This window comes from Poecilia reticulata, linkage group LG23, assembly GCF_000633615.1.
Source record: "Poecilia reticulata strain Guanapo linkage group LG23, Guppy_female_1.0+MT, whole genome shotgun sequence".
Lineage (NCBI taxonomy): Eukaryota > Metazoa > Chordata > Actinopteri > Cyprinodontiformes > Poeciliidae > Poecilia > Poecilia reticulata.
In genome coordinates this window covers 15,889,545-15,913,650 of record NC_024353.1, presented here as the reverse complement: position 1 = coordinate 15,913,650, position 24,106 = coordinate 15,889,545, and the positions used below count along the sequence as shown (strand labels likewise).

The 24,106-nt window shown below is 40.1% G+C and overlaps 3 protein-coding genes across 5 annotated transcripts in view; 1 reads left to right on the top strand and 2 right to left on the bottom strand.

Moving 5' to 3' along the window:
* The window catches only part of camk1da (calcium/calmodulin-dependent protein kinase 1Da), a 60,240-nt gene extending 51,540 nt beyond the window's left edge, over window positions 1-8,700 (bottom strand). Inside the window, exons 1-2 of one of the 2 annotated variants that reach the window (XM_008401451.2) lie at window positions 8,622-8,700; window positions 3,966-4,105 (exon numbers count right to left, since the gene is read on the bottom strand). In XM_008401451.2, the coding sequence (XP_008399673.1) occupies window positions 3,966-4,063 (98 nt within the window). In that variant the 5' untranslated portion in view covers window positions 4,064-4,105; window positions 8,622-8,700. Of the gene's footprint in view, window positions 1-3,965; window positions 4,106-8,621 lie in introns of those variants that run through there. The other variant, XM_008401450.2, reaches the window with a different exon arrangement.
* A 593-nt stretch (window positions 8,701-9,293) lies between these two features.
* cdc123 (cell division cycle 123 homolog (S. cerevisiae)) lies at window positions 9,294-17,263 on the bottom strand. The gene is made up of 13 exons (XM_008401449.2): window positions 17,129-17,263; window positions 16,861-16,932; window positions 15,615-15,678; window positions 14,746-14,778; window positions 14,435-14,530; window positions 14,248-14,354; window positions 13,256-13,307; window positions 12,143-12,218; window positions 11,767-11,889; window positions 11,546-11,574; window positions 10,692-10,799; window positions 10,469-10,606; window positions 9,294-9,657 (listed from the first exon to the last, which is right to left on the bottom strand). The coding sequence occupies exons 1-13, from the start codon at window positions 17,200-17,202 to the stop codon at window positions 9,610-9,612; spliced, it is 1,020 nt and encodes a 339-aa protein (XP_008399671.1). The 5' UTR covers window positions 17,203-17,263; the 3' UTR covers window positions 9,294-9,609.
* Window positions 17,264-18,127: 864 nt separating this feature from the next.
* Window positions 18,128-23,355, top strand: nudt5 (nudix (nucleoside diphosphate linked moiety X)-type motif 5). 2 transcript variants are annotated; one of them, XM_008401446.2, is made up of 9 exons: window positions 18,128-18,210; window positions 18,504-18,599; window positions 19,689-19,756; window positions 20,458-20,618; window positions 20,705-20,800; window positions 20,898-20,999; window positions 22,344-22,352; window positions 22,439-22,492; window positions 22,713-23,355. In XM_008401446.2, the coding sequence occupies exons 2-9, from the start codon at window positions 18,543-18,545 to the stop codon at window positions 22,820-22,822; spliced, it is 657 nt and encodes a 218-aa protein (XP_008399668.1). In that variant the 5' UTR covers window positions 18,128-18,210; window positions 18,504-18,542; the 3' UTR covers window positions 22,823-23,355. The 2 variants fall into 2 exon arrangements, with proteins under 2 accessions (XP_008399668.1, XP_008399669.1); XM_008401447.2 differs by having other exon boundaries at window positions 18,161-18,210; window positions 18,538-18,599.
* Window positions 23,356-24,106: the final 751 nt, after the last annotated feature.

Below are 24,106 nucleotides of genomic sequence, written 5' to 3'. Positions count from 1 at the left end.
GAGAGACTCGAACACATCACTCTGCACACAGCTGCGGCTCTAATTGAGCTCCCCTGAGGTTGATAAACCTGAAGAGGTGAGGCGTTCAGGTGCGCAGGCAGAGAGTAGGACCAGAGAATGCAGGGATGACAGTGTCAGGTGTCTGACATCACTTCCTGGGGTCAAAACCCACCGAAGCAGAAAACACACCACCGCTTTGTCTGCTGCAGGAAGTGGCCTGCGGTTCATTGGCCGATCAGGGAACCAGCTGACCCGCCTCAGGCAACAACAATTATCTGATTGGTTCCAGGACAAAAAGCAAGAGTCTGTTTGGGAGTCAGTCACACTCCTCCACCACACACACACACACATCCTGCTTTCCCCCCTTTCTGCTGACGCATCAGTTTCAAACATCCATCATCGGCGCCGGCTAACAGAACCGACTCGGATCACTGCCGCTCTGCCTCCTGAGTGAGCAGGTGTCTGCGTGAGTCACATCTGCTCCAAGTTTCAGCTGTGCCGCAGCAAAAAGGAAAACAATTAACCCTGCTTCTTGAACTTCCCAAATTCTGAATTCATCGTTAATCCCAATCTACACCCATCTCCAAACAAGATACTGTAACTCCTCTAAACTGGAAGTGGATGCAGAGAATTGGTTTAAAGTGAAATTTTACATCTCCTACCTGGGAGCTTCCTCTCCTAAAGCCTCGAACTCCCACAGGAAAAGGCTTACGACCCTGACAGTGATACCGCTGCAGCTCAGGCTGTAATTCCTGCTGTCTGCTAAAGTCTTGCTGTCATACACACACACACCTCCAACCACCGCCGCTGCTGCTGCCTAAGCTTACTTAAAGTCATCACAAGTCGCTTTATAAACAGAACCAACACAAGCGCTGGGATAATGGAGCAGCACTGGAACAGAAACACCACTGCAATGAAGCTTGAGGGCAAACCAAACAAAGATGTGTGTGTGGTCAAATAAACAGCAGGAGATTTAAGACGGTGAGTAAATTCACCTCAGTTTAACAGTCATCATCAAGGATGATGTGTGCTGTTTGCTTCCTTAAGGTGTGAAAGCGGGGGTTTTGTTGTGTGTGTTTATGAGAAGAGATGCACTGGAAAATAGGGAAGCACCGATTGCAGTTTTCTGGCCGAAAAGCCTGACCTGCCAATTCCAATCTTATTTCAATCACAACTTTTTTTTTTTGCACGAAAAGCCACTAAATGTAGGGACAAAGTTCAAAGTTGCTAAGTTGACAGCAGGTCGGTGACTGTTGTTAACCACATATGTGCAGGCAGGTCTGTCAGTTCCCTCTCAGAGCAGAACAAAAGGAGACAGAGTAGGATTTTTAGACCTTTGCGGAGGTGGATGCGTTTCAGCTCAGCACCGATCTCCAAAATTAAAGAAACTCTGGCTGGACACTGGGAGACTCCTGTCCTAGTAACACTAGCTGCGCTAACCAGGTTTATTACTTCAATCAGGTGCTTAAAAACACAACTTTCTCTCGCCAGCATCATTCCTTGGGCAAGAAGACGGATTATTTACAGCTGGTAATACACACACAGCATGTACATATGCAAGTAAAAGAGTGCTGTGTTTTTTATTTTTGACTCTTCCCATAGTGGTTTCTCTGTACCCACCTGGACTCGCTAACGTCCTCCCATTCAAAGAGCTGGGTCGGCTGGAAATTAAGTCATGCTGAGGGAAGGGTCTGAAAGGAAGATGCTGAAGGCTACCATAAGTCAGTACAACACGAGGTCTTCACCAGCACATCATACGTCTGACGGGGCGCCAGGATGTAGTCACCCAGGCTAAAGCTAGGTTAATAGTTGAAGAATTGACTTCGAAGTGCCTGGATGTACACCTCTGAATTTTTGTAATTTGGCACCAAAATGGAGGGTGTTCTTGTATCTCTAAAAGAACGCTGGTCATTGTTCACCTGTACTGGCATTTATACGAGGGCTTATTTTCAGAAAATACTGCTGCAACGTACGCATCAAGTATAATAGCTAAAACAGCTGATCGGCTTGAACTTAAACCTCCAAAAGCGCCTGTTGGGTAAAAACTAATCATTGTTTTATCATTTTATTTGAGTGTTTTATCTAAATGTGTTCAGTTACCCAACTGGCTCTGACCAGTTATTCTTTAAAGTTCTTTCTTTATCTATAATGTAATTTTCTACTCAAGGGGTCCATCTGTTTTGTTATCTCAGCATTGTTCTACTGAAGAAGGTCATCATAATAAAAGCCAATTCCAAGCAGAGTTGAGCAGAGCTCACCAATCTTTGATCCCGAGCAGGTTAGAGGTTGTGGATCTCTCCCTTTGCAAAGGAAGGCATAAAAACCTCATTGGTCTTGTGTCTGGTTCTTTGCAGGTCTTGAGCTAATTTTAAAAACCCCAACAGCGCCAGCGTAACTCAGCCTTACAGAGCAATCTTCTGAGTATGACACTACATTCATGCCACCAACCTGAGCGCGCAGTGAGACTGATGTGAGCGCATACATCTTTGTGAACAAACAATAACACGTTGTGTGCATTTCCGTCTCACACATGCTCACTTGATGTTCTGGCAGGCGTGCTTCGTTCTGTCTGTGCAACTTGACAAAAATTATAGATATAAGCGACATGACCAGCCAATCATAGACAGGTCTTTTCATCCAATCGAAACATTCTTAGCATTGCCAAACAAAACGTTCCCAGCAACCCAACGATTGGTCTTCTAGGGGAAACCCTTCCCGATCGGGTGGGTGATCATCATGTCAGATTCTTGTCAAACAGAACATTTTGAATGTTGGCCAAAAAGCTACAGTTTGTGTCTCATCTGATTAGAGATGAGACACAAATTCACCGTCGGCCCAACATCTGCATGTCTTCCCCTTCTCCCTATATCCAGTTTATTTGTTGTCCAATAAAGGACACTGGAGTCTAAAAATATATTTTTTTAAACTCCAAAAGCTTCACAGGAAAACTGAATTTACACTAAGAAAAAAATGTAAAAACAGGAAACTACTAATTATTTGACTTCTAAACACTACCAGTGGCACTGGATTCTATTTATGAGTATCAGAGTAAAGAGGGATGAATGAAAATACTCATTTTCTTTAGATATACCTTAAAAACTGTAACAACTGCTTTCCATTACACAACTTTAACATAAAACGTTAATAAACTACAATAAGATTTGTAGTTGTAATGTAACAAAACATTTTACCTCACAAAATTAATGGGGTTTTTTTAGGGATACACCACTTGCAGATTTCTGGTAGAACACTGATCTTTAAAGCTTTAAAAAGCCCAACCTGTTGATTTTTTTTTTGGTCTGAAAAGTTGGGAAGGTTAGTGACAAATTTGCAAAGTTGGCAGCAATGGGGTGACTGTTGGCAGAGCGACAGAGGACGATGGCTGATTTTCAGATGGATCAGGTCGGCTTCACATGCAAGCTTTGGCCGATCACCAATTTCCCAAAATGAAGGACTGATTTATCAGTGGACCCCTTGTTTCTTGTTGTTGTGCTTTTTTTTTTCTTCTTTTTTTTTTGTCAAATAAAGAAGTAGTAGAAGCTTTGTGCATTATACCAGGCTGCCAGCTTAGACTAAAATAGAGTGATTTGCAACCAGTGGGAAAGCTGTGTTCTTGCCAGAGGGGAATTAGTGAAACGGCTCAGCCTGATAACTGAATGGTTACAATGATTAACTCCATGTAATGAATAACACGCAAGCCTGGGAGCATCAAGCTGCCCTACTAGCAATGATGCTGTGATGTCATTGTTTAAATGTTATGAAGATTCATTAAGAGCCTGAAATTATGCTTCCAACTAAAGACTGCAGTGCATGTATTTTCACTCAGGACACCCAACAAGCGCCCTATCAATGCTACAGTGTTTTAACAGCGAGGAATAAAGTATAAAGAGTCATTTTTATTCAAACAGACTCCGGGTGAGGGTGCCTCAGGAATATAAAACAGGCTTTTAAGGCGGTCTACTCACGTTCCGAGGACTTCTTTAAAATCAAAGATCTTCTTGATGTCATCGACCTGTTTCTTCCACGTCTCGCCGCTGCCGGTGTCTCCGTTCTCCCGAGCCATGACGCTGTTTCACCGGCCGCCGCGAGTCTGGCGGAGACCCGGCTGCACGCGGCAAGGATGCGAGAGAAAAAAAAGAAAAGAAAAAAAGAAGAAATTCCTCTAAAAGACAAACAAAGCTAAAAGATGGTACGGTGGGAGAATTTTTTTTTTAAAAAAAGAAGAAGTTGAGTGGGAGAGGTTTTCGAGAGATGCGGTGGTGTATGGTCCGCTGCAGCAGGACCATGTGAGTCCTCCTGCAGGTTACCGTATCTATCTGCGCTTCTCTCTCTCTCTCTCTCTCTCTGTCACCGCGCGGAAAACAAGCTGTCAAGTTCACAATGAGATATGAGCACTTCCGAAAGCTCTTTCAAAATAAAAGGTTGCTGTTTTTCAAGCCACAGATAGAACTATAAAATATTGACAAAGTAAGCAACGTTTTCACTTCAAAAACGATTATTTTTTTTTTTGCTGCTGAAATAGACATGAGTTTAACAACAAGGATATTTATTGTTTATAATCTGTCATGTAGGCTATTCAACCATCAGATTGGTACAAAGTGCCACTATACCCATTCATCTTTCAAGTCTTTCAGGAACCTCTGTCCATTAATGAAGCTTCTTTGAAAAATAGCATTAGCAACATTAGCATTAGGGATGCCTGAGCTGCTGCAACATGTTTAGCACTGAGATGCTATTTTAGGCTGGAATAGTTTTGCTAACAGGCTAACTTCTTTTAGCACACCTTGAACACAGAAATAGTCTTTTCCAGCATCCCATCAGACCATTTTATAAGTAGAAATGTGCCAGGAAAAGCAGCTTTGTCGTCCATCGCTGTCGTTTGTGGATGTCGCCTGTGCGTCAAATTTACAGGTGTAAAAGAAACATGCAATTACGAAGGTTCTGCTCTGAAATGTTGTATGTAAATCTATCTATCTATCTATCTATCTATCTATCTATCTATCTATCTATCTATCTATCTATCTATCTATCTATCTATCTATCTATCTATCTATCTNATCTATCTATCTATCTATCTATCTATCTATCTATCTATCTATCTATCTATCTATCTATCTATCTATCTATCTATCTATCTATCTATCTATCTTTTAATAATACTTGCTGAATAAAGTATTAATAGCCAAATCAAACTCAAATAAGACTTCCTGTTTCTAGAAAAAGCTACTTTTGTCATACTAAACATCGTCACCTTCCTAAAATAATGATCCAAAGTGATTTTGGAAATAATTAATTAACTAATTAATTAAAAAACACCACCTCTTTTTTGCCTAAAGATGAGTTAGACAAAAGCAAATCACTTTAGGCCAAAAGATAACTTCGGTCATTGAGTTAGGAAGGTGATGATATCTTATTTTGAAGGCATCTCCTTGACGTTTCCTACATGAAGCAGCTTCTGTGTGTTAATGGAAATTGTAACGCCACCTGCAATTGTCTAAAAGCAGTTAATTGATGCCAGTGTGACATCTTGATGAGCTCCCTGACCCCCCAGCAAAGCCTTTCGGGGATTCTTACCATCCCCACTTACCCTCCGAATGCATTCGACTGTGGCGTTATTACAGCACTCCATGTTGTTATGACAGTAATAAAAAATAAATTAAAAGAAGGCAGCTGATTGGATAGCTGTCCATGCATCCTGTTTGACAGCATGAGTGTGTGCATGTGTGTGTTTGTGGCCTTGCAAGCTGAAGCTGCAAATTCGCAATGCACCAATTTGCTGACAACCGTCATGCATCCATCACAGCTTCTGCAATCCCCCAAAGGCATCTGCGTTACAGTTCACCCCCCCATGAGATTAAGCAGGGACCCCAGCTGCAGCAGCTGCACGTTCACCTGGGTTACCAAAGACAGGAGTTTGCAGAGAGGCTCTGCGACAACTGCAAGCTGATGAAGGGGGGTGGCGAGTGGGCTCAGGTCAGCTGAGGTCGTGCCATGGCTAAAGCTCGCCCTACACCCGGCTTCTGGCCTCGTTATATCTGTGTGTGTGTGTGTGTGTGTGGAATCCTGGAGGAAAACACAACAGCAAAAGAAGGGAGTGAGGAGGTGCGGAGGGGGGCGGGGGGCAATGTGTTGCAACTCCTCATGAGTATTCCGGCTGCAAACTACTGCAGCTCTTCCTCGGCGGCAGCAGAAGCAGCAGCCGCGGAAAACTCCTCTCTCTCTCTCTCAACCCCCTCACCCCCCCATCTCTTCCTCCTGCTCATCCTAATCCTTTACCATGAGTCAGCAGCTCTCATCTCCCCCCTCCCCTGATGAAAGATGATTACCCAGCTGCAGAGGGAAGAGGAGGAGAGGAGAGACGCTGGGATGGGTAGATCCAGGCTGAAGGTCAATAGAGAGCAGGGGTTAAGCAGAGGACGTATTCCTGGCAGCCCCAGACAAACACACACAAGTCCGCTGGGAGGCAGCGATGAAGCTCTACAGAACAACATTTTACCCGACGAGCATTATGTTCTCCATCAGTTTGCTAATCAGCAGGAGAATAGAGGTGTGTTCACATCTGATAGTCCAGTAGACTTCGTTTAATTTGAGACCAAAATTGCGACATTTGTCACATTTTCAGCTGGTTGACTTTCACACGGCACTGTCAAAACGACCCGAACCCTTTGAAAAAGGTTCCCCTCCTCGCCCGTGGTGGCGCTGCACCGAGAACCGCTGAAGGAAACAACAGGAAAACCTCCGAAGAAGACACCGAGCGCAATTTCCTTCAAGAAACGTAAACAAACATGGAGTAGAGTGAGGTTGGAGTGGTTGTAGGAATTCTCTTTTGTCTTTGGCAAATGTGCCACACAAACATTCATTTGTCCCTCTGAGTGCTAGACCAGCTTTTGTTTTACTTGTATTTACCCAGAAGGCCTTGCGCTACAGTCCGCTTCCTGCTTTTGGCTGGTCTCCGTTTTGCTTAGCTCTCACATAATCGAACTGCAGCAGAGTTCACTTCAGCTGAGCTGAGCTGAGGTTCGTAGGTGGACCAGAGTTCGCTTTTTCGTGCATTCACATCTCCCCAAATGATTAGTACTGTAAGCAATAATTATTTTTTAAAAAATAAACATCTATCTGAAATAAACTTTTTGGATATATTAATTTACTGAGATGTGCCCTTCCCCACGCTGATGGACATTATGAATTCCGTCTTTCAGGTCTTTGCTGATGTCTTTCCACCATCTGCTTTTACTGTGGTGATTATTCACTGGACACTTTTCATCACCAGCACCTGGTTGGTAATTACAGTGTTTGTTAAAGAACACTTCATCAATGTATTTCGGGACAGTTCTCCTGTCATTGGATCATCTAAGTTGCATCTGCGTAACTCTGGCAAGGATCTGACCTTGAAGTAAATGGAATGGAAACACGAAGTGCTCAGGATTTCCAAAAAATGTTGTGTAATGCGTTATGATGGCGTCCTTGTCAAACCTGACCACTTCCCAGATTACTGTGGGCCACTTTAGCTGGCAAATGTTCTTTTTTTTTTCCTCTAATGAGCACTAACAAGAGCTGTGTCTCAAACACGGCTGCGTGTCTACAGCATTTCCCCTGAGGTACTGCGACTCTCAACTCCCTCACTTCCTCCTTCGCCAAATGATTGCTCCATAAATCCAGTGAAAACGGGGAGCTTGGGTGGGGTGACTGGAGCCGTGTCCCACGCGCGCACAGCTCATTTAGCTCCCAGCATAATGAGAAGCGTTACGTAAAAAGCTAAATCAATTTCATATTCGCTTGTTTAGTGCACCCGCTGGACAGACAGCCGGTCAATATGACAAGAAAGTTTAATGGGAGAGGGTGATGTATTTTTTCTTTTTCTTTTTTGGAGCTCGTGTCCACAGCAATGCATGGTGGGAAGAATCGGGATTCGGGACTGGACCGAGAGCACCCCTGAGGCAGCTGGGAGCAATGAGTGTGTCGAAAGGGCTCGAAGGAATTAGAGGTGCAGAAGCAGAGATAAATTATTATAAATTATAGATGACTAAGTGATTAAGAGGTATTAATGGTAAACAGGCGAACATGCTCTGGTTCATTTTAAATTAAAGAACATCAATGCAGATAACCAACAGAATAATGCAATGTTTGTTCAGGAGTAAATTCCTCGCTGCTTTTATCTCCACCTCAGACATTTAGCTTGCTGCTCCTGACTGTTGGAGCAGCAAGCTCCAACAGAAGACTGCAGCAGAAGGAGGTAATGGTTTTAGAGAGTCTAAATCAGCCATCTCACTGGACAGACAATAGTCTACATGAGGAGAGGACACTCAAACTTACCATTGTAGCATCTTTGCTAGTTAGCCTAAGCCTACTTTGTTTTTCACAGTGAGGAAAAAAGAAAGAGGCAGCAGTCAAAATAAGTCCTAATAATTTTAGAATCGCTTTTTAAAAACTGAGAAGTTGTTATGGTTCCACTAATAGGAGAGCTAATTTAGCATTTAGCACTTTTGCTAACTTTGGAAAAGTTTAGCACCCTTAGCTTCCCCTAAATTACTGCCATTACTTTTTTTGACAAAAGTAGTCAAAAAAAAAGGACACAGAGGTGGGAACACTTCTGCTAATAGTTGAGATAATTTAGCGCATACCTGTCAAGTTTTGGATTGAGAATATGGTGCTACTGTCACAGTCGGTTGAAAAGTAATGTAAGTAGGGGGCTACAGGTGTTATGACAATACGGGAGCCCAGCGGGAAAGGGGAGTGAAAAACAGGAATTTACTAGCCAAAACGGGGCACTTTTGACACGTATGAAAATTTTAGCATTCAGCGCTTTTTGCCAACTCTGAAAACATTTAGCATACTTAGCTTTCCCTAAATTACTATATTATTTTACAAACTGGTCAGTAGTTTTCTTTTTTAAAAGAAAGGCATGCCATTTTCTTAATTGTTTGAACATGTTCTTTGGACAGATATGTCTAAAATGCTAGCAGTTGGGCACAAAACGGCAAACAAATTCAGCATGAATAAAAACCTTATAACGGCTGAAACATGGTGTCATGGTTTGGGGACCTGTCCAGGGACCAAGTGTTTCATACGAGACTGTGCAAAAATATAATTAAAAAATAATAAATAATAATAGAAGAAAACTTTGTGGGCCAAGTCAAATCCCAGATGTGGATCTCATAAGGGTGTCCTAACTTTTACCTCAGCTATGAAGCACATACATAATGAGTAAAACAAGGTTAATTTTTAATGTTTAAGCCCATTAATATCACTTTATCTCCCAGAGATAAAAAACAAAACAAAACAAAACAAACAAATGTGTGAAGAAGTCAATATTTATTGGGGTGTTCTACTTTTTTCCACATTAACTTTTCATAACTTCTACATGCACTTATTTCAATATATAAAAGCAGACAAGTGAGACCCTCCACAGTTACAGAGGAGGGAAAAACCTGACAAAAAATATGATCTCCAGGAGTTGCTAGCATGATTCGGTAACTTAAGTTCTGTTTCTCAGCTGTGACTCGGTTCAGAAGACGTGGTACAGAGCAGCGTGAGGACAAGAAAATGGTATAGAAGTAAATGACAGCGGGGAAACGAGTCTCTTCACAACCATTATACAAAAAGCTGACATCACTGTGGAGGATTCTCCTCTTCGGATTCCTCCTGCTGGCTCTTCGTCTGAACAAAGTAGAAAGAAGATTTCAATGAAACATTATTAGAGAGCAGATGTTTAAGAAAAAACCCAACCTGGTGGTAAACTTCACACATTTAGAAAAAAGCTGCGTCTAATTCGTCTTTACTAGTTGACCTATTTTGTTTTTCACAATGGAGGAAAAAAAAGGCAGTAAAAAAAAAAAAAAAAGTAGTTCCAAATAATTTTGAAATCACTAAAAAGATGAGATATAATCAGTTGTCTTTTTTTCTTTTTAGGCAGAGGTGGGTACACTTCTGCTATTATGTTAATAATGGCACTCATTTTTTGTTTAGCACTTTTGCTCATTTTTAAAATGTTTAGCGCATTTAGCTTCACCTAAATTAATTTTTCCAAATAAATTCCAAAACACAAAATTTTCTTGGCCATTTTGAATTCCTCCGGCAGTTAAACTTTTATATTTCTGCTCTTATTTTGAAGTGGGTGTAACAGTTCCATTTCCTCTCACATTTTTTTTCCCCCTTATAACTTCATTTCTGGCAACAAGCATAGAGGAACAAAGTAAAACAGACTGAGAACAAGATATAAATACAATATTTAAGGACACAACATGTAAATTATAATACCAAAATTAAATTGGTGCTTGAGGGTTGTAATCTTTCAAGGGCAGATATAATTTTTATTCAAATTAGCGGGTTAACAGATTAGCAGTTTAGCACTAGTACCTGCCCAATACTGTACTGGTGTACAAGCAACTTTTTAGCTAGTTTGGAAACTGCTTTTAAATTCTTTTTATATCTCCGTTGCATTTTCTAACGTGCAGACGCCATCACCCACCAGCTTCAGAAAGTCGATGAGCTTGTAGGCGTCCTCTCCGGCGGACAGGTCCACGAAGTCCCGCGGGATTCTGTAGCTCAGACACGGACTAGGCTGCACCGTCACTTCGCTTGTGGTGTAGCGGAACGCCGGGCCGTCCTGCCACACAAACCAGCTGTCACGGAGGGATCCGAGTCGGTGTCGCGAAAGCAGTGCGCTGTGGGTAAAAACTGGGCTTGCTGACCTGCTGCTGGTGGTCGACGACTTCTCCAGACATCAGCTCGTCCCAGCTGAACAGCAGCGAGTCGGTCACCTCTCCGAATGGGTTCAGGTCGAGGAGCCACACCCTGCCCTGCAAAAAAAAAAAAGAAAAAGAAAAGAAAAACAGTGCTTAAGCTTCCTGTTCAGCTTTAGTCACATTACAAACACTACTGGGGTTTTATATGCAAAAAGAATTCAAGCCAAGTTTCAAACTGTGAATCAGGAGGTACAACAATACATGATTGTTTTGAAAATGTACATCTGAGAAGGGTGAAAATCATCACAATATTGTTGTTTTGAGATCATTTTCAAGAAATACATTTTGATAATGGCTCTCGAATTTCAATTAACTTTGATTGGGTACAAGAACGCTGGACCTGGAAGACATTTCAACTATCCATAATAAAACAAAAGCAACAAACACAAGAAAATGAAAACCAATTTAAAATATGAGGTATGCATCTTCAAACCCTTCTTCCACTGTAGCTCTGGCTAAATTTTTAGTGTTTTTGTTTTCCATAAATATATAATTTAGGGGGGCAAAAAAAGATGCAGTATAGATTTTTTTGTTTGGTTTTTGTGTTTTTAAACTTAAAAACAGAATTAAAAGTTACGGTCTTACATTTAACCATCAAACTTTATTTTTCATAGCCGGGGTTTATATAAAAAGGGCAATCTGTTGCCCTGAACAAATTTTATTTAGCAGCGTCAAGGGTCAAAACCTACAGCGTACAACTAGGTGCTGCCTTCCGTTAATCTATCGCAGAAAACCTTCATAAAACTCAAAGTTTGTGTTTGCATCTTGACAAGAGGTCTCCTAACGTAGATAAAAGTTACCTGGCTGTCTCTGTACACGTCAAACACAACTGGAAATGAGAAGAAGAAGAAAAAGACAGACGTTATTTCACTGTTTTCTTGACTTTCACACAACAAAGGAACCGTTTGAGATGAAATATTAAAATTCCAATACAGGAAAGAACCCAGACTCATTAATCTCCCCCCCGTTTCCATCCGCGTAATTAGCTCATTTGTATCACCGTGAATAAATAATGACTCACAGTCCTCGTCCAGGAAGCGGTACTGAACGTGCTGGCTGAAGAAGTCCTGGATGGCCTGGGAGATGTGCTGCTCCTGCTTCAGGATGTGCTGGTAGTACTGCGTGTAGTCCCTCTGGGAGACGGCTGCCGGATCGCGCCAGACACACGCCAGTGAGCGCAGCTCAGCTCAAATTGGATTTTATAATTAGCCCGCCGAACACAGGGCAAGGCTCGAACTCGGCCCGCGCTCCAGTTTTCGGAGGCGCACGCCGGAATGCTGCTTCGGCAGGAGACGCTTTCTACTCATGCTTTTGATTGTTATTCAGATTTTTTTTTTTTCTCATAGAGCGTCCAAACATCTGCCGGATGTTATGAAGCGTGAAGGTTCGTCTCTTACCAATCAGTTTGTTTTCTTTGACGAAGCAGCGAAACTCTCCGCCAGGAATTAGCTCCGCCCACTTCCTCAACACCAGCTGAGGACACAAAGACGCCAACCGTTACCATCTAAACCAGGGATGCAACTAACGATTATTTTTACTTAATCGATTACTATGACGATTAATCGGAGAAAACAACGTTTGTACAGTCTGCATGTTTTTCATGTAGTCACTTAAGCCTAAGCAATATAAATATAATGCACATAAACATAATTTTTAGCATGTGAAGAGTCCTTTCTGCTCAACTCATTGATACAGTGTAGAGTTAGTCTGATGAATTTTTTTTCTTAATAAAGCAAAAGTTGCTTATTAGGAGATCTTGTTTTTCTTTTTTTAGAGATTTTGAACCATGTGATCCTAAAACTATCCCACTTGAGAAGTTCTGGGTGAACATATTTACAGAAAATCATTTTTAAAATCTTATAAAGAAATGTGTACATTTTTTGTGCTCCTCTGAACGTTGTTCTTTCAGCAAATACATTTTCTTTTGAGCCTGTATGCTCCAGTTAGCAAATAATTGGTAAATTAGCTGACAATTTTTTTTTTCTTGGACGATTAATCGAGATTAATCGTTTCAGCCTTAATTCAAAAATACTAACTAATTAGCATTAAATATGACGGTGTTGTTGACATTTATCTATACCAACTGGTCTCCATGTTGTATTTATACTAGCTTCTAGCTTCTGTCAATACTATCCATCCATCCATTTTCTTTCACCCTTGTCCCTTAGTGGGGTCGGGAGGGTTTCTGTCAATACTAATGACACAAAAATGAATAAAAACGACAGATAGAATCTCCTCTGTGTTTTTGTATTTAAGCACATTTAAGAACCTGGACTTTTAATGTTGGGCTATTTATAACCTGACAACCCAGAAACTGTGCCCTTTCTTTTTACCACAAAAAGGAAACATTTTTTAGAAAATTAATTTTTTTCAATTTTCAGATGTGATTTGTGTTTTTTTAAATCAACCTGCTGCTTTAAGTGTTTTTGTGTGCATTAAGAAAGCCTCCTACATATGAATACACTGGAGCTGAAATATCAAAACATATTTCCAAATTAAGACTAAAGTACCTCATAACTGATGACGGGATCTGGAGAGTCCTGGTCGCTGCAGTGAAGGAACCTGCAAAGCAAATCGCACCAAGGCTAGTTAGCGGTTTAGCTAGCAGTGGTCTTCATTTTACATTGATTTCCTATGAGAAGGATTCATAAAATTCATATTTCAGCTTTTTTACTTATGTTAAGCTGTTGTCTCTAGTCCTCATATCTTCCTGTAGTTTCTGAGGGTTGCCATGGTGCACAGCTGTGCAGTGTTTTTCTTTTTTTTGTAGCTTTTTATTCAGTAGAACAGTATAAAAACATGTAAAACAAATGTCAACGACTATTTCGTATTTAAAAAAAATCTTTCTAGACAATATATATTAAATATTTCTCTGTAACTAGTACACTTAGCAAAAATATATCAAATTGGTATCACTGCCAGTAACAGCAGAATATACAGCTCCGGAAAAAAATGAAGAGCCAACCCCACTGAAAACCTCCTGGTTATTCCACCAAATACTGATTTCTGAACTCTTCCTGAGTTCAAACATTAGTACTGCTGTTTCTAAAGGAATATGAACTTGTTTTCTTTGCATCATCTTTGTTATTTTGACCATTTCTCCGTTTCTGCAAATAAAAACAAAGTTTTTGCTGGAGAATTTGGGAGACTTGTCAGTAGTTCATTCATAGAATAAAAGAAAAATGTACATCTTACTCAAACACATGCCTAGAAACAGTAAAATCAGAGAAATGGATCATCTTATGTGGTCTCTTAATTGTTTCCAGAGCTATATCTACAAAAGATCACAAGGGAAGACAGAAACAAAACCACTGTAAAAACAAAACAAAACAATTAAAGCAGAAATAAAAATAAAACATGGGATTTACAGCAGATTAAATTGTAATATAGCTTAGAAAAATTTTTATTGCAGGGGCTGTATAATTCCCCCCGCCCCCAAAGATTTACATAACAAATTTTGTAATGCTTTTCCAATAGGGAGAACAACCGGGCGCGTTCTTACGGCTGCGTGAGGTCGTGTGTGATGAAGTCGGAGCTTTTGAAGAGCAGGAAGACGTCGCTGAGGCTGCGGCACTCCAGCGAGCTGTTCAGAGCGATCCAGTTGGCGTCCTGTCAGAGGTCAGAGGTGACAGAAGCTTTACCGGATGCTCCGCTACATTAGCAGGCTCAGCCGTCTCTGTGTGTTTTACCCGCGGAGCGCTCCAGTTGAGTTTGGGGAAGACACACCCACCCAGGGCGTTGATGGCCTCCAGCACTGTAGAAGTGAATTCTGGGAATTCGGGAGCCTTGGAAAAGGCATCACAATTATATCGTCATAAGCAATATACACTCAGTAGGTATAAGTAGACAATGATGCACTGTTTTTTTTTCATTAGTAGCATTTCAACATAAGTTCAACTTAAAAACATTTTTGTGAAATAAATCCAGAAAATCTTCCATGTTCCTTCGTCCGGATGAGACGAACATTCCAACAAGAAAACGCGTCCACTGAACTACTTACAGTGGCTATCGCTGTCGTCTCGTCATCCGACCACTAGAGGGGAGCAGAGAAGCAACGGAAATATAAAGAGTGAGACTCAGCGGGAAAACAAATCAGATTTTAATGTCTGTGGAGGAGAAATTCAAACATGTGGTGGCAGCATGTTGCTGTGATTGTGTATAATAGTCATTTATACAGTCGTCCACCAAATGTAAATTGAAATTTTGACCAACCCAGATACACACACTTAGAGCAGATTCACACTGAAAAATGGCCAGATGGTCCAAATTTAAAGAGCAAAACATAAAACATAGCATATGGTGCTGAAGACGTAATTTACTTTATTTCCTCAATGTTAGCCATTAACTGCACTATATAGCCTAACATTCTGTTTATTTATAAATCTTTTTATACCAAAATAATGTATAATTGTGCAAATTCATGTTTCTAAATGCACAGAAAATTTCAGAGTGCACTTTGCACTGAGTCGGGTAAAAACCCCTTCGGTCCACAGGAGCTGTTGTAAAAGTTCATTTTCTGACAGACATTCTGTTGGGAGACAAAAGGACCAGAGTTTCTTCATTTCCTTTAATTTGATTGGTGGAGAAGAGGTGCTTTCATCTGTATTGACCAGCCGATGTTGAAACAGAGACGGCTCCAGTACAAAGTGAACAAAAGTCCTGAACTGAACCTGAAACTACCCTGATAAACCATCAGGTTTCACAATGTGCTGATTAATGCTTCATTTTTCACTCGTTGCAAACTTTAGCAGACCACATTCAGATGAGGGTACACTCTGTGCTAACTTCTAATTGTGCTAACAAGCTAACCTCTTTTCACTCACAAAAGCTGCAACGGATGATGAGTGAAGTTTCTCAAAGTGACCTTACCTGTACGTCTTCCTCAGCATCTGACTCACTGTTGTTGGTTTGTATCGGCTGAGAGTTGTGATCACTGGGGAGACAAAAGGAGGTTTGAATTAAACTCCAAGACCCGCTCACAGCCAGATCCAGAACCTGTTCCACCCGTTACCCTCTGTCTTCTACACACTTTCATTTTCCTTCTTTTCAGAGTAAACTAGCATTTCTCCAGGTTCTCTTCCTGCCACCTCCTACTGTCCATATACATCACAATGTCATCTGTAAACAGTATAATCCACCAGGATCTCTGCCTGACCTCACCTGTAAACACAGCAGGACACGCAAGTGACTTGATGAAGAAGCTATCTATCACTATTACAGCACACCTCGCCACTGTCTCACTAGATATTGTTCATGCATAAATCTACAACTAGCCCTACAGATGAAGATGGCCAGTTTTTACGGTAAAACTCAAACAATTTTTAGCTTGATGAACCCTAAACAGACAGAATCAGCGAACACCAGGCCTGTCACAATAGCAAATGTAATAATGAAAGTTCATCTTCTCAAAGACGAATAATCTTTCATTTTCTAAATAGCACTTAACCCTGGAACAGGAAAAATATTCTTCCTGTGATGGCTGCAGCCTAAAGTGCACCCCTACCCATGTCTTACGTTATTTGTCTTTTTTGGGTTTTTTTTGGATGGGCTGAACTGAAACCAATTTCGTTGCGATGAAAATAAAGGCTGATTCTGATATTTTAAATATCCAAAATAAAACACAACCGAAAATAATACATAAAATGAAAATAAAAATCACACCTAACTGAAAAAAATTAAATTAAATAAAACTGATCAGGCCTCTGTGAATAAAATTGCTCATCAAAAATATATTAATCAGACAGGAAATTATTGAACTAATTTTTATTTGTGCGATTAATTGCTTATTGCGACATGTTAAGTGAATGTTTAACCTTCTTTAAAGGTTATTAAAGAAGAAAGAAATATCAAAATGAGCCGATTTCAATCACAGAAAAATGTAAGAATATAGTTTACAGAAGCATAGCGATTTAAATAATTATTTCCTACAAAACATTTTCGATAATTGTCTATGTTGTTACTGATCCCCATTTGGACTTTTACTTGTCTGCAATTCCAAGTAAAGCTCAGCACCATTGTTAATGAAAACATGCACCAGTCCACTTTCCATTCCGGGGACTGTTCCATTTCTGGTTGTAGATTTTGTGTGTGTGTGTGTGTTTGTGTGATTTCATACCTTCCAGAGACTACCAGTGTCCCATCGTCCAGTAAATAGTCTATTACATTCTGAGGCAGTGGAAGGATCAGACTGAGAAACGAGACAGAAATTAATCAGAAACAGACAATGAAAACAGAGAGAGCTGCTAACCTGAGCTGTACAAATATTTCTTTAAAACAAACAACAAAACAGAATGTGTCTTGTTGCTAACGTTAGTCGTGCTTTACGGTAACAGAAACAAAAAACCGCTGCTAGCCTCTTTTCCGACTAAACCGTTGGCGTTTACCTCTTTATCGTGTGCTTCTTAAATATCGGATACCAAACAGAGAACTGACAGTGGACAACTTGCTCCTTCTTCATGCTGTAAGATCCTGAGAAGGAAACATGTCCGTCGCTAAATGTCCTCCGAATCCTTAGACCGTTTTAAAATTGCCATGGTCTTCAAAATTCGTTTACAGCCTCAAAATATATATATAAAAATTCCCATTCGTTTAAATACAACAGTTTATATTTATTTAACTTAAAAAACTGTGCATTGTGTGAAATGTTTTCCTTTTTCTCGAGGAGCTATTTTGGAGATGCACACAAGGACGTAAAATGACTGCGTAGGCGCACATAGATCGTTTATTAGTGTGATGATATATTTTTAAACTTTTTAAACTGCACCCCCCCCCCTCCCGCCCCAAAGAAAATTACAATTGCAACAAAACAAAAAAACTCAATTTAATCATTAACAATTTCTTATAAATATATTAGACGAAAAATTCTCAAAAATATTTTATTACTTTAATTTGTTTGCACATGGTGTCATCACAAATGGCATACTGAACAACAGAAACACACCTACAGTGAGACACAATGGTGGCAGCAGCATGCTGTGGTGGTGATACTATGTCCTGTTTATAGCCAATTTAAATCTTTTAAAATGGAAAGAATAAAAGTAAAAATTTGTGATATATTTTTACAACAGATAAAAGAAAAACATTTCTTCTGAGTCACTGATATGGTTAGCAGTTTTGATTTAAACAGAAAATGAGGGGTTTAAATAATTATCCAATGCTTCTCTTGACTTTGTCTGTTTTCATTTACAGATAAAGTCAAGAGCATCAAATTACGTGCTGATGTATTTATCTACCAAAAAAAGTTCAGTAAAATTGTTAACACTTTAAATTTTATTGTTAAAATATGTTTTTGCTGTAACTTAAGTTTGGACATTAAAATAAATAAATAAATCAGATAAAATAAGACAACAACAAAAAAAAAGCTCGTCTATGACGTTTTCCCTACAAAAGGGAGTGGTGTCAGAGTGACTCATCACTACAACTTCACCCTCTTTACCCTGCTAGTTAAGCACGGCTAGGATTTCACGTGAGTTAAGTTTAGTTTCTTTTAGTTGAAAGGAAAATATAATGCTTTAAATACGTAGACTACGAAGCCTTGGGCCACTTTCAACTGCAGAGCTTACAGCTTCTGCTTAACGGACAGAAAACCGGTCTGAACCAGAATAATGTTGAATAAACAGGGACAAATTGACAGTTTTTGTTGTGTTGTTGCAGCTAACTGGATAACTAAGGACTGTCTTCAAGCTTTAAAATGCAACTTACGGCTTTTAAACGATGTTTGCTTACACGTATAATTAACAGTAGGTTAATTTTGTACAGGCTTTCTGACTGGACGTTCCTGCATTTTTTATAGCGAAAATGAGCAACTCCGAGGACCCTAAAGCGACAACAACACCACATATAATCAAAGAAGAGGTTTGTTGAGTTTTTCTGATACTATACGACGAATAGGAAATGGTTGTAATTACTTTTAACAGTTGTGCATATCAATGCAGTCAAATTTTAATGTGGTGAATATTACATAATTATAATTAAGAATGTTTAAACTAGAAAAGTCCTGACCAGTCTATTTAGAAAGTTTTATGAAATAAGAGGTTTTTTGGGGGGTTCTAGTGTTTTTTAGGGCCATTAAAATAACTTAATATTCAGCATTCAAATGTATTCTAACAGCGCTGACCCAGGATTGACTGGGGCCCTGGGCAGGACCAGATTTGAGGAACCCAATTATTGATTAGCTACCACAGCCCCATCAGCCAGTTTCAAACAAGAATGTGTAACAAGATGTAACTGCTTAAAACAAGAAGAGCAACAATTATTCTGCTGAATACAATTTTTAAAAAATGTCATCAGTTAAACAGTTTCTCTTATTTCGCTCTAATACATAGCTACACAAAGATCTGGAATATTCCTATGCAGTGCTGAACATTAAAACAATTTTATTAATTTATCGTGTGACACAGCATGTTAATGAAACTGATAAATGCAGGTTTTAATTTCAAATAAGACTGACAGTGCATGTAGCCTAGCAGGCAATATGTCGGGCCACCATTATTTAGCATTTGAACGAGATGGAGAAGAGTTTGCAACCAGTGGTATGAACTTGGCTCACATTATTTCTTGGTGGTACTCATACATTTTTGTACTTTTTTCCCTAATCTGCAAATAGACTATCCACATCAATATATGGGTAGTTGAGAAAGTCCATATAAAGTCCTGCGATTCTTAAGGGAGTTCAGTTCATGAACAAGTTTTGAAATGATATCGCATTGATCACCATGATCACCTTTTGCGATTCTGCTCTTAAAGGAGTAACACAAGTATAACAGACTGATGTTAAGTGGATAATAGTGGACCTACCAACAGGTGGTGTTTATGTACAACGCATTGCGGTCTCATAAAATCCTAATAAGTTGCTTTTAGTTTAATGGAACAAAACATTGAATGAGTTAAAGGAGAACAAACTGTTCATTCCACCTGTTGTCTTATCAACTGTTTGTGTTGCAGGTGTTGGCAGAAGGGAAATGGGTGAAGCTGGAACAGACCACATACCTGGACCCTGCAGGAAACACCAGGTGGCGCTCAACCTTCTTACATGCTATAAAGGGCCATTATTATGTAAAATCGACTTTTTTTTTTTTAAGCTTTCTATCTTGTTATGGTGTTATTCCCTCACCAAAAACATACCAGGAGTGTTGCCTTGATTCTTTCAGGCGTATTTGAGAAATTCTTTAATCTCCATGGCAACCACTCAGCTGTGTAAAACGCCTGGGTGGACCTAGCCCCGCCTTCAAGACAGAGCTCCTCCTGAAAGCTGCAGTTTCCAGGTTTCTGAGCTTCAGCCTTATATAGCAACCCTCCCAGGGACTCCCCCACTCAGCTCCTTCAGACTAGCCAGCATCGATTAACAAACACCTGGTGGAACTCCACATCATTATAGAGAGGCTACTTCTCGGTGAAATGCTGGTAAAAACGTTGTTAAAGCGTGCATAGAGGAGCCGTGTTGTGAGGACTGATGACTGCTTGGAAGCGGAGTTTCTTAAAGAGACAGAGACCCAATTCAAGGCATTAAATTACAAATCAAATCTCTTAAGTTATATCTGATACATAGAGGATTTCTATAACAACTGAAGTTCTTAAACTTAAGTTGGTAACATGGTTACTTGATTGTGCCATAAAATGGCACTATGTGGCTGGAAAATAAATACTACTGCCCCTTTAAGAAGTGAATCAGTGGCTCATGGTGTTTCTTCCTGTCTGTGTTTGCAACTCCAAGAACCTGGGAGACGGCGAAGCGGACGACCAGGAGGAGCAACACGGAGGCAGACGGAGTAGGAATCATTGCGTTGCTGAAGCGGACGCTCCATAAAGACTGCGTCGTCATGGTGAAGCAGTTCCGTCCTCCAATGGGAGGCAACACCCTGGAGTTTCCAGCAGGTCCCGTTCTAACAAACCAAAACCCTCCATATTTTAGGCCTCTGAAAAAACCTGTCCCGTTAACTAACCTCACCCCCTGTGTTCAGGCCTGATCGATGAGGGGGAAACGGCAGCGGTGGCTGCGCTGAGGGAGCTGAAGGAGGAAACCGGCTACAAAGGGGAAGTGGTGGGAGTGACTCCAGGTATTTCTACACAGTGATGTGGATCTGATTGCAGTAGCTCCTCTATATTATCTGAAGCCGGTGGGAGTGGGATGACGGTTGCACGTTGTGACTGCAGTGACCTGCCTGGACCCCGGCCTGTCCAACTGCACCACCCAGATCGCCCTGGTCAACATCAACGGAGACGACGTGGAGAACATCAACCCCACACAGCAGCTGGGTGAGGACACACTGGTCCACAAACACACCAATAGTCAAACAGTTATAAACTGACAACCCAGAAACTTTTATATTCAAAAGTTTCTTCAGTCAAAACAATAAATATTTCAAAATAAAATGACATTTTAACAAGAAACTTCTGCAAAAAATTGAAAACAAATGTGAGCAGAAGTTTTAAAAACACTTAAAAAATTCATATAAAAGGCCAAAAAAAGAGAAGAAAAAATGTAATTCTAAAGTGATTGAAGAAGCTAAGGAATTTAAAAACTAAACGTATGTTTCAGTTTAACAAAAACTCCAACCTTACATACATACGTTTTTCAGGTTCTGAACAGGTTCTTGAATACTTGAATTTGCAATCTAATATTTGGCTAAAAGTCTAAATTTGGAAAATGTTATTTATAGTTTAACCCAGAGCTCAAAATTTTTTCTCAGTTTTTCTTGTTTTAGGTTAGTTTTGTTGTGTTTCTGCAGGTAACTCTCACATTTCTAGCCAGAAATCAGATTGTCAATAAACATTGCATCTATTTATTTTCTAATGTCATTCCCAGGCTTTCTACTAATACAACTGAAAACAAAATCAAGAGATTTTCCCATTAAAATCCTTCATTAGTACAAGTTTAGACATGAAAAGCAAAATAAAATTGACCAGTAGGTGGTGCTATTGTGAAGCTTAATGTTTAGATCTAACCTGAGATGTATAAAATGAATCTTGCTGCTGCCTTTCAGAGTCAGGAAGTTGTTGCTTCTTAATTTCTATACTGAATTAATAATCAGGAAGTCAGACATTTGCTATAAAAACAGGACTTCTTGCACTTTTCTGACCAATGAGAAGCTTTTAATTCAAAATAAAAACATGGCAGCACGACATCAGTCTGCAACAATTGGCTCTAAATGAATCTGGAGACTTGCACGAAAAATGACTTTACCCATAATGCATAGCGCCACGTGGGGGGAACATCAACTGTTAACATAAAAAGATGATTTAGGCTTATTGATTCCACACGACCTAGACAAATAAAATTAATTATTGCTATAGCAACTGAGGGGAAATATGACACCTGTCTGAAAGTCGGCTCAAAATTTGGCCATCTGCATAAATACGATCCCAAACACAGAAGCAACTGCTTTGAGTTGCTGCAAAGCGTTGCCTGTTTTAACATGCAACAGGTGTGGCCCACTAGCTCATCATCCGGCAGTCCAGCTCCATTTAAAAATCTCTGAGTTCATGCTCCAGCTCTTCATCCCAGCCCGGAACAACGCAGGTCAATAGGTCACCTGTGAACTCTGTGCGGCATTCAGCTCCTCCAGTGGCTTAACCTGGCTCTCCTCTGCTCTTTTCCAGGTGACGGAGGTGAGTTTCATCTTGTTTTTTCCTTCACGAATGCATTTTTCTCTCTGGACACAAATCATCACGCCGACCTCGATCGTCTCTTCCAGAGTTTGTCGAAGTTATCCTTTTACCGCTCGATGAGTTCCAGTGCAAAATCGACGGTAGGTTGTCGAAAAAATTACTTCGGCCCAGGCGTGAAACACGTTCAAGTTCGTCTCAGTGAATTAGCATGAAGCCGAGAATTTTTTATATTAATCTGATAAGTGGTTTTAGCCTTCAAAGCTAGATTAAATAAGTTTGAGTTTTTGAGTGAAACTGATCTAATATAAACATTTGTTGGACTGCTACTGTTAATGTAGCTAACCCTGATTTCTTGCCTAGACCTGATCCGGAGGGAGAAGATCATTGTGGACTCCAAAGTTTACATCTTTGCCATGGGAATGGCTCAGGCCTTCTTCAAGCCCAGGGAGCTGCCCGTCTTAAAGCAGTGATGGAATCAGGAAGAGTTGGTCTTTACTGTGACACGTGCCTTTGGATTTGAGGATTTTCCTTATTTTGATAGGAAATTTTTGGAAAACGTATGGATTTGTGCTTATTAATCTGATATTCAAATATTGGTCTCGTTAGTCGTTTCAACGAAGCTGTAAAGAAATAATGAAAGAGAGCAGGATCTAACCATGTTCACCTTTGCTCTCAATGTCTTTCATTCTCAACATGAGATTTGTTTAATGCTCGACATTCCTTGAGTGATGATTAGGAACACTTAATTGCATCAAACCTCTTTTTAATGTAGTTCTCAGGAAACATTCCGTAATAATTGCTAACATTGTTTTCAAAGAATCTTGGCACATTAGTTGTTATGGTGAATGTTAATATACCTGATGATGCACTAACAATGTGGGAGGGTGTTTTACTCTAGTGTACGGTTATGGTAATGCCAACCCAGTCAGCTGATCGAGTCATTCTGTACCCAAGTTTGCATAAAGAACTGACTGACCAGTGAATAAAAAGTGATTCTACCAGTGTTGTGACTGGAATGTGTGCTTTTTATTTCATGTTTTTCTGCAACGGACTAAGTGCTGACAGGTTAAAGACCCAGTTAGAGGAATGAAGATTAGCCCTGGGCAGAACGTATTGTGGGAAAAACGGAAATCAGGAAAGCGTAAATGAATCATTACTAACATACTTGACACCAGAGGGCGCTCTTTCCCCTTTCTCCACTCTTGCCACTTTCAAACGTTTGACGATGGCGCTGAAATCCCAGCTGTACAGGAAACCAAAGCTCACTAACGTGTAATTATGTTAGTTTATTGTAATTAATTAACTTCAGACCACCTTGCATTTTTTTCTTAAAATGAAAATGTGAAATACTCAGCTATGTTATAAAAATGATGCTATAAAACCTCAACCATGCACTAGTGGATGTTTGTCTCTTAAAATCCGACAAAAAAACTAAGAACTAGTGGTTATAATGTGACAAAATGTCAAGTCCAAGTTTGTTTATGTAGCAACTCCTGTGCCTTACGAACCAAATTCAACTAAAATCGAAGACAACATGCGATAAAAATGTACAGCGTGACCAATGAGGTTCGAACTCAGGCTTTGGATGGGACGCCATCCATTTTCCTGGAGCATGAATTAACAGAAGCCAAGATGAACTAAAAGGCTCAGCTTTCAGGGACTGAAAAAGAAGTAGCATGAAATTGAACCCTGCAACAGGAAGTCGGTGTAGAGAGGCCAACATTCTGAGTATGTGCTGCTTTCTTTTTGTACCG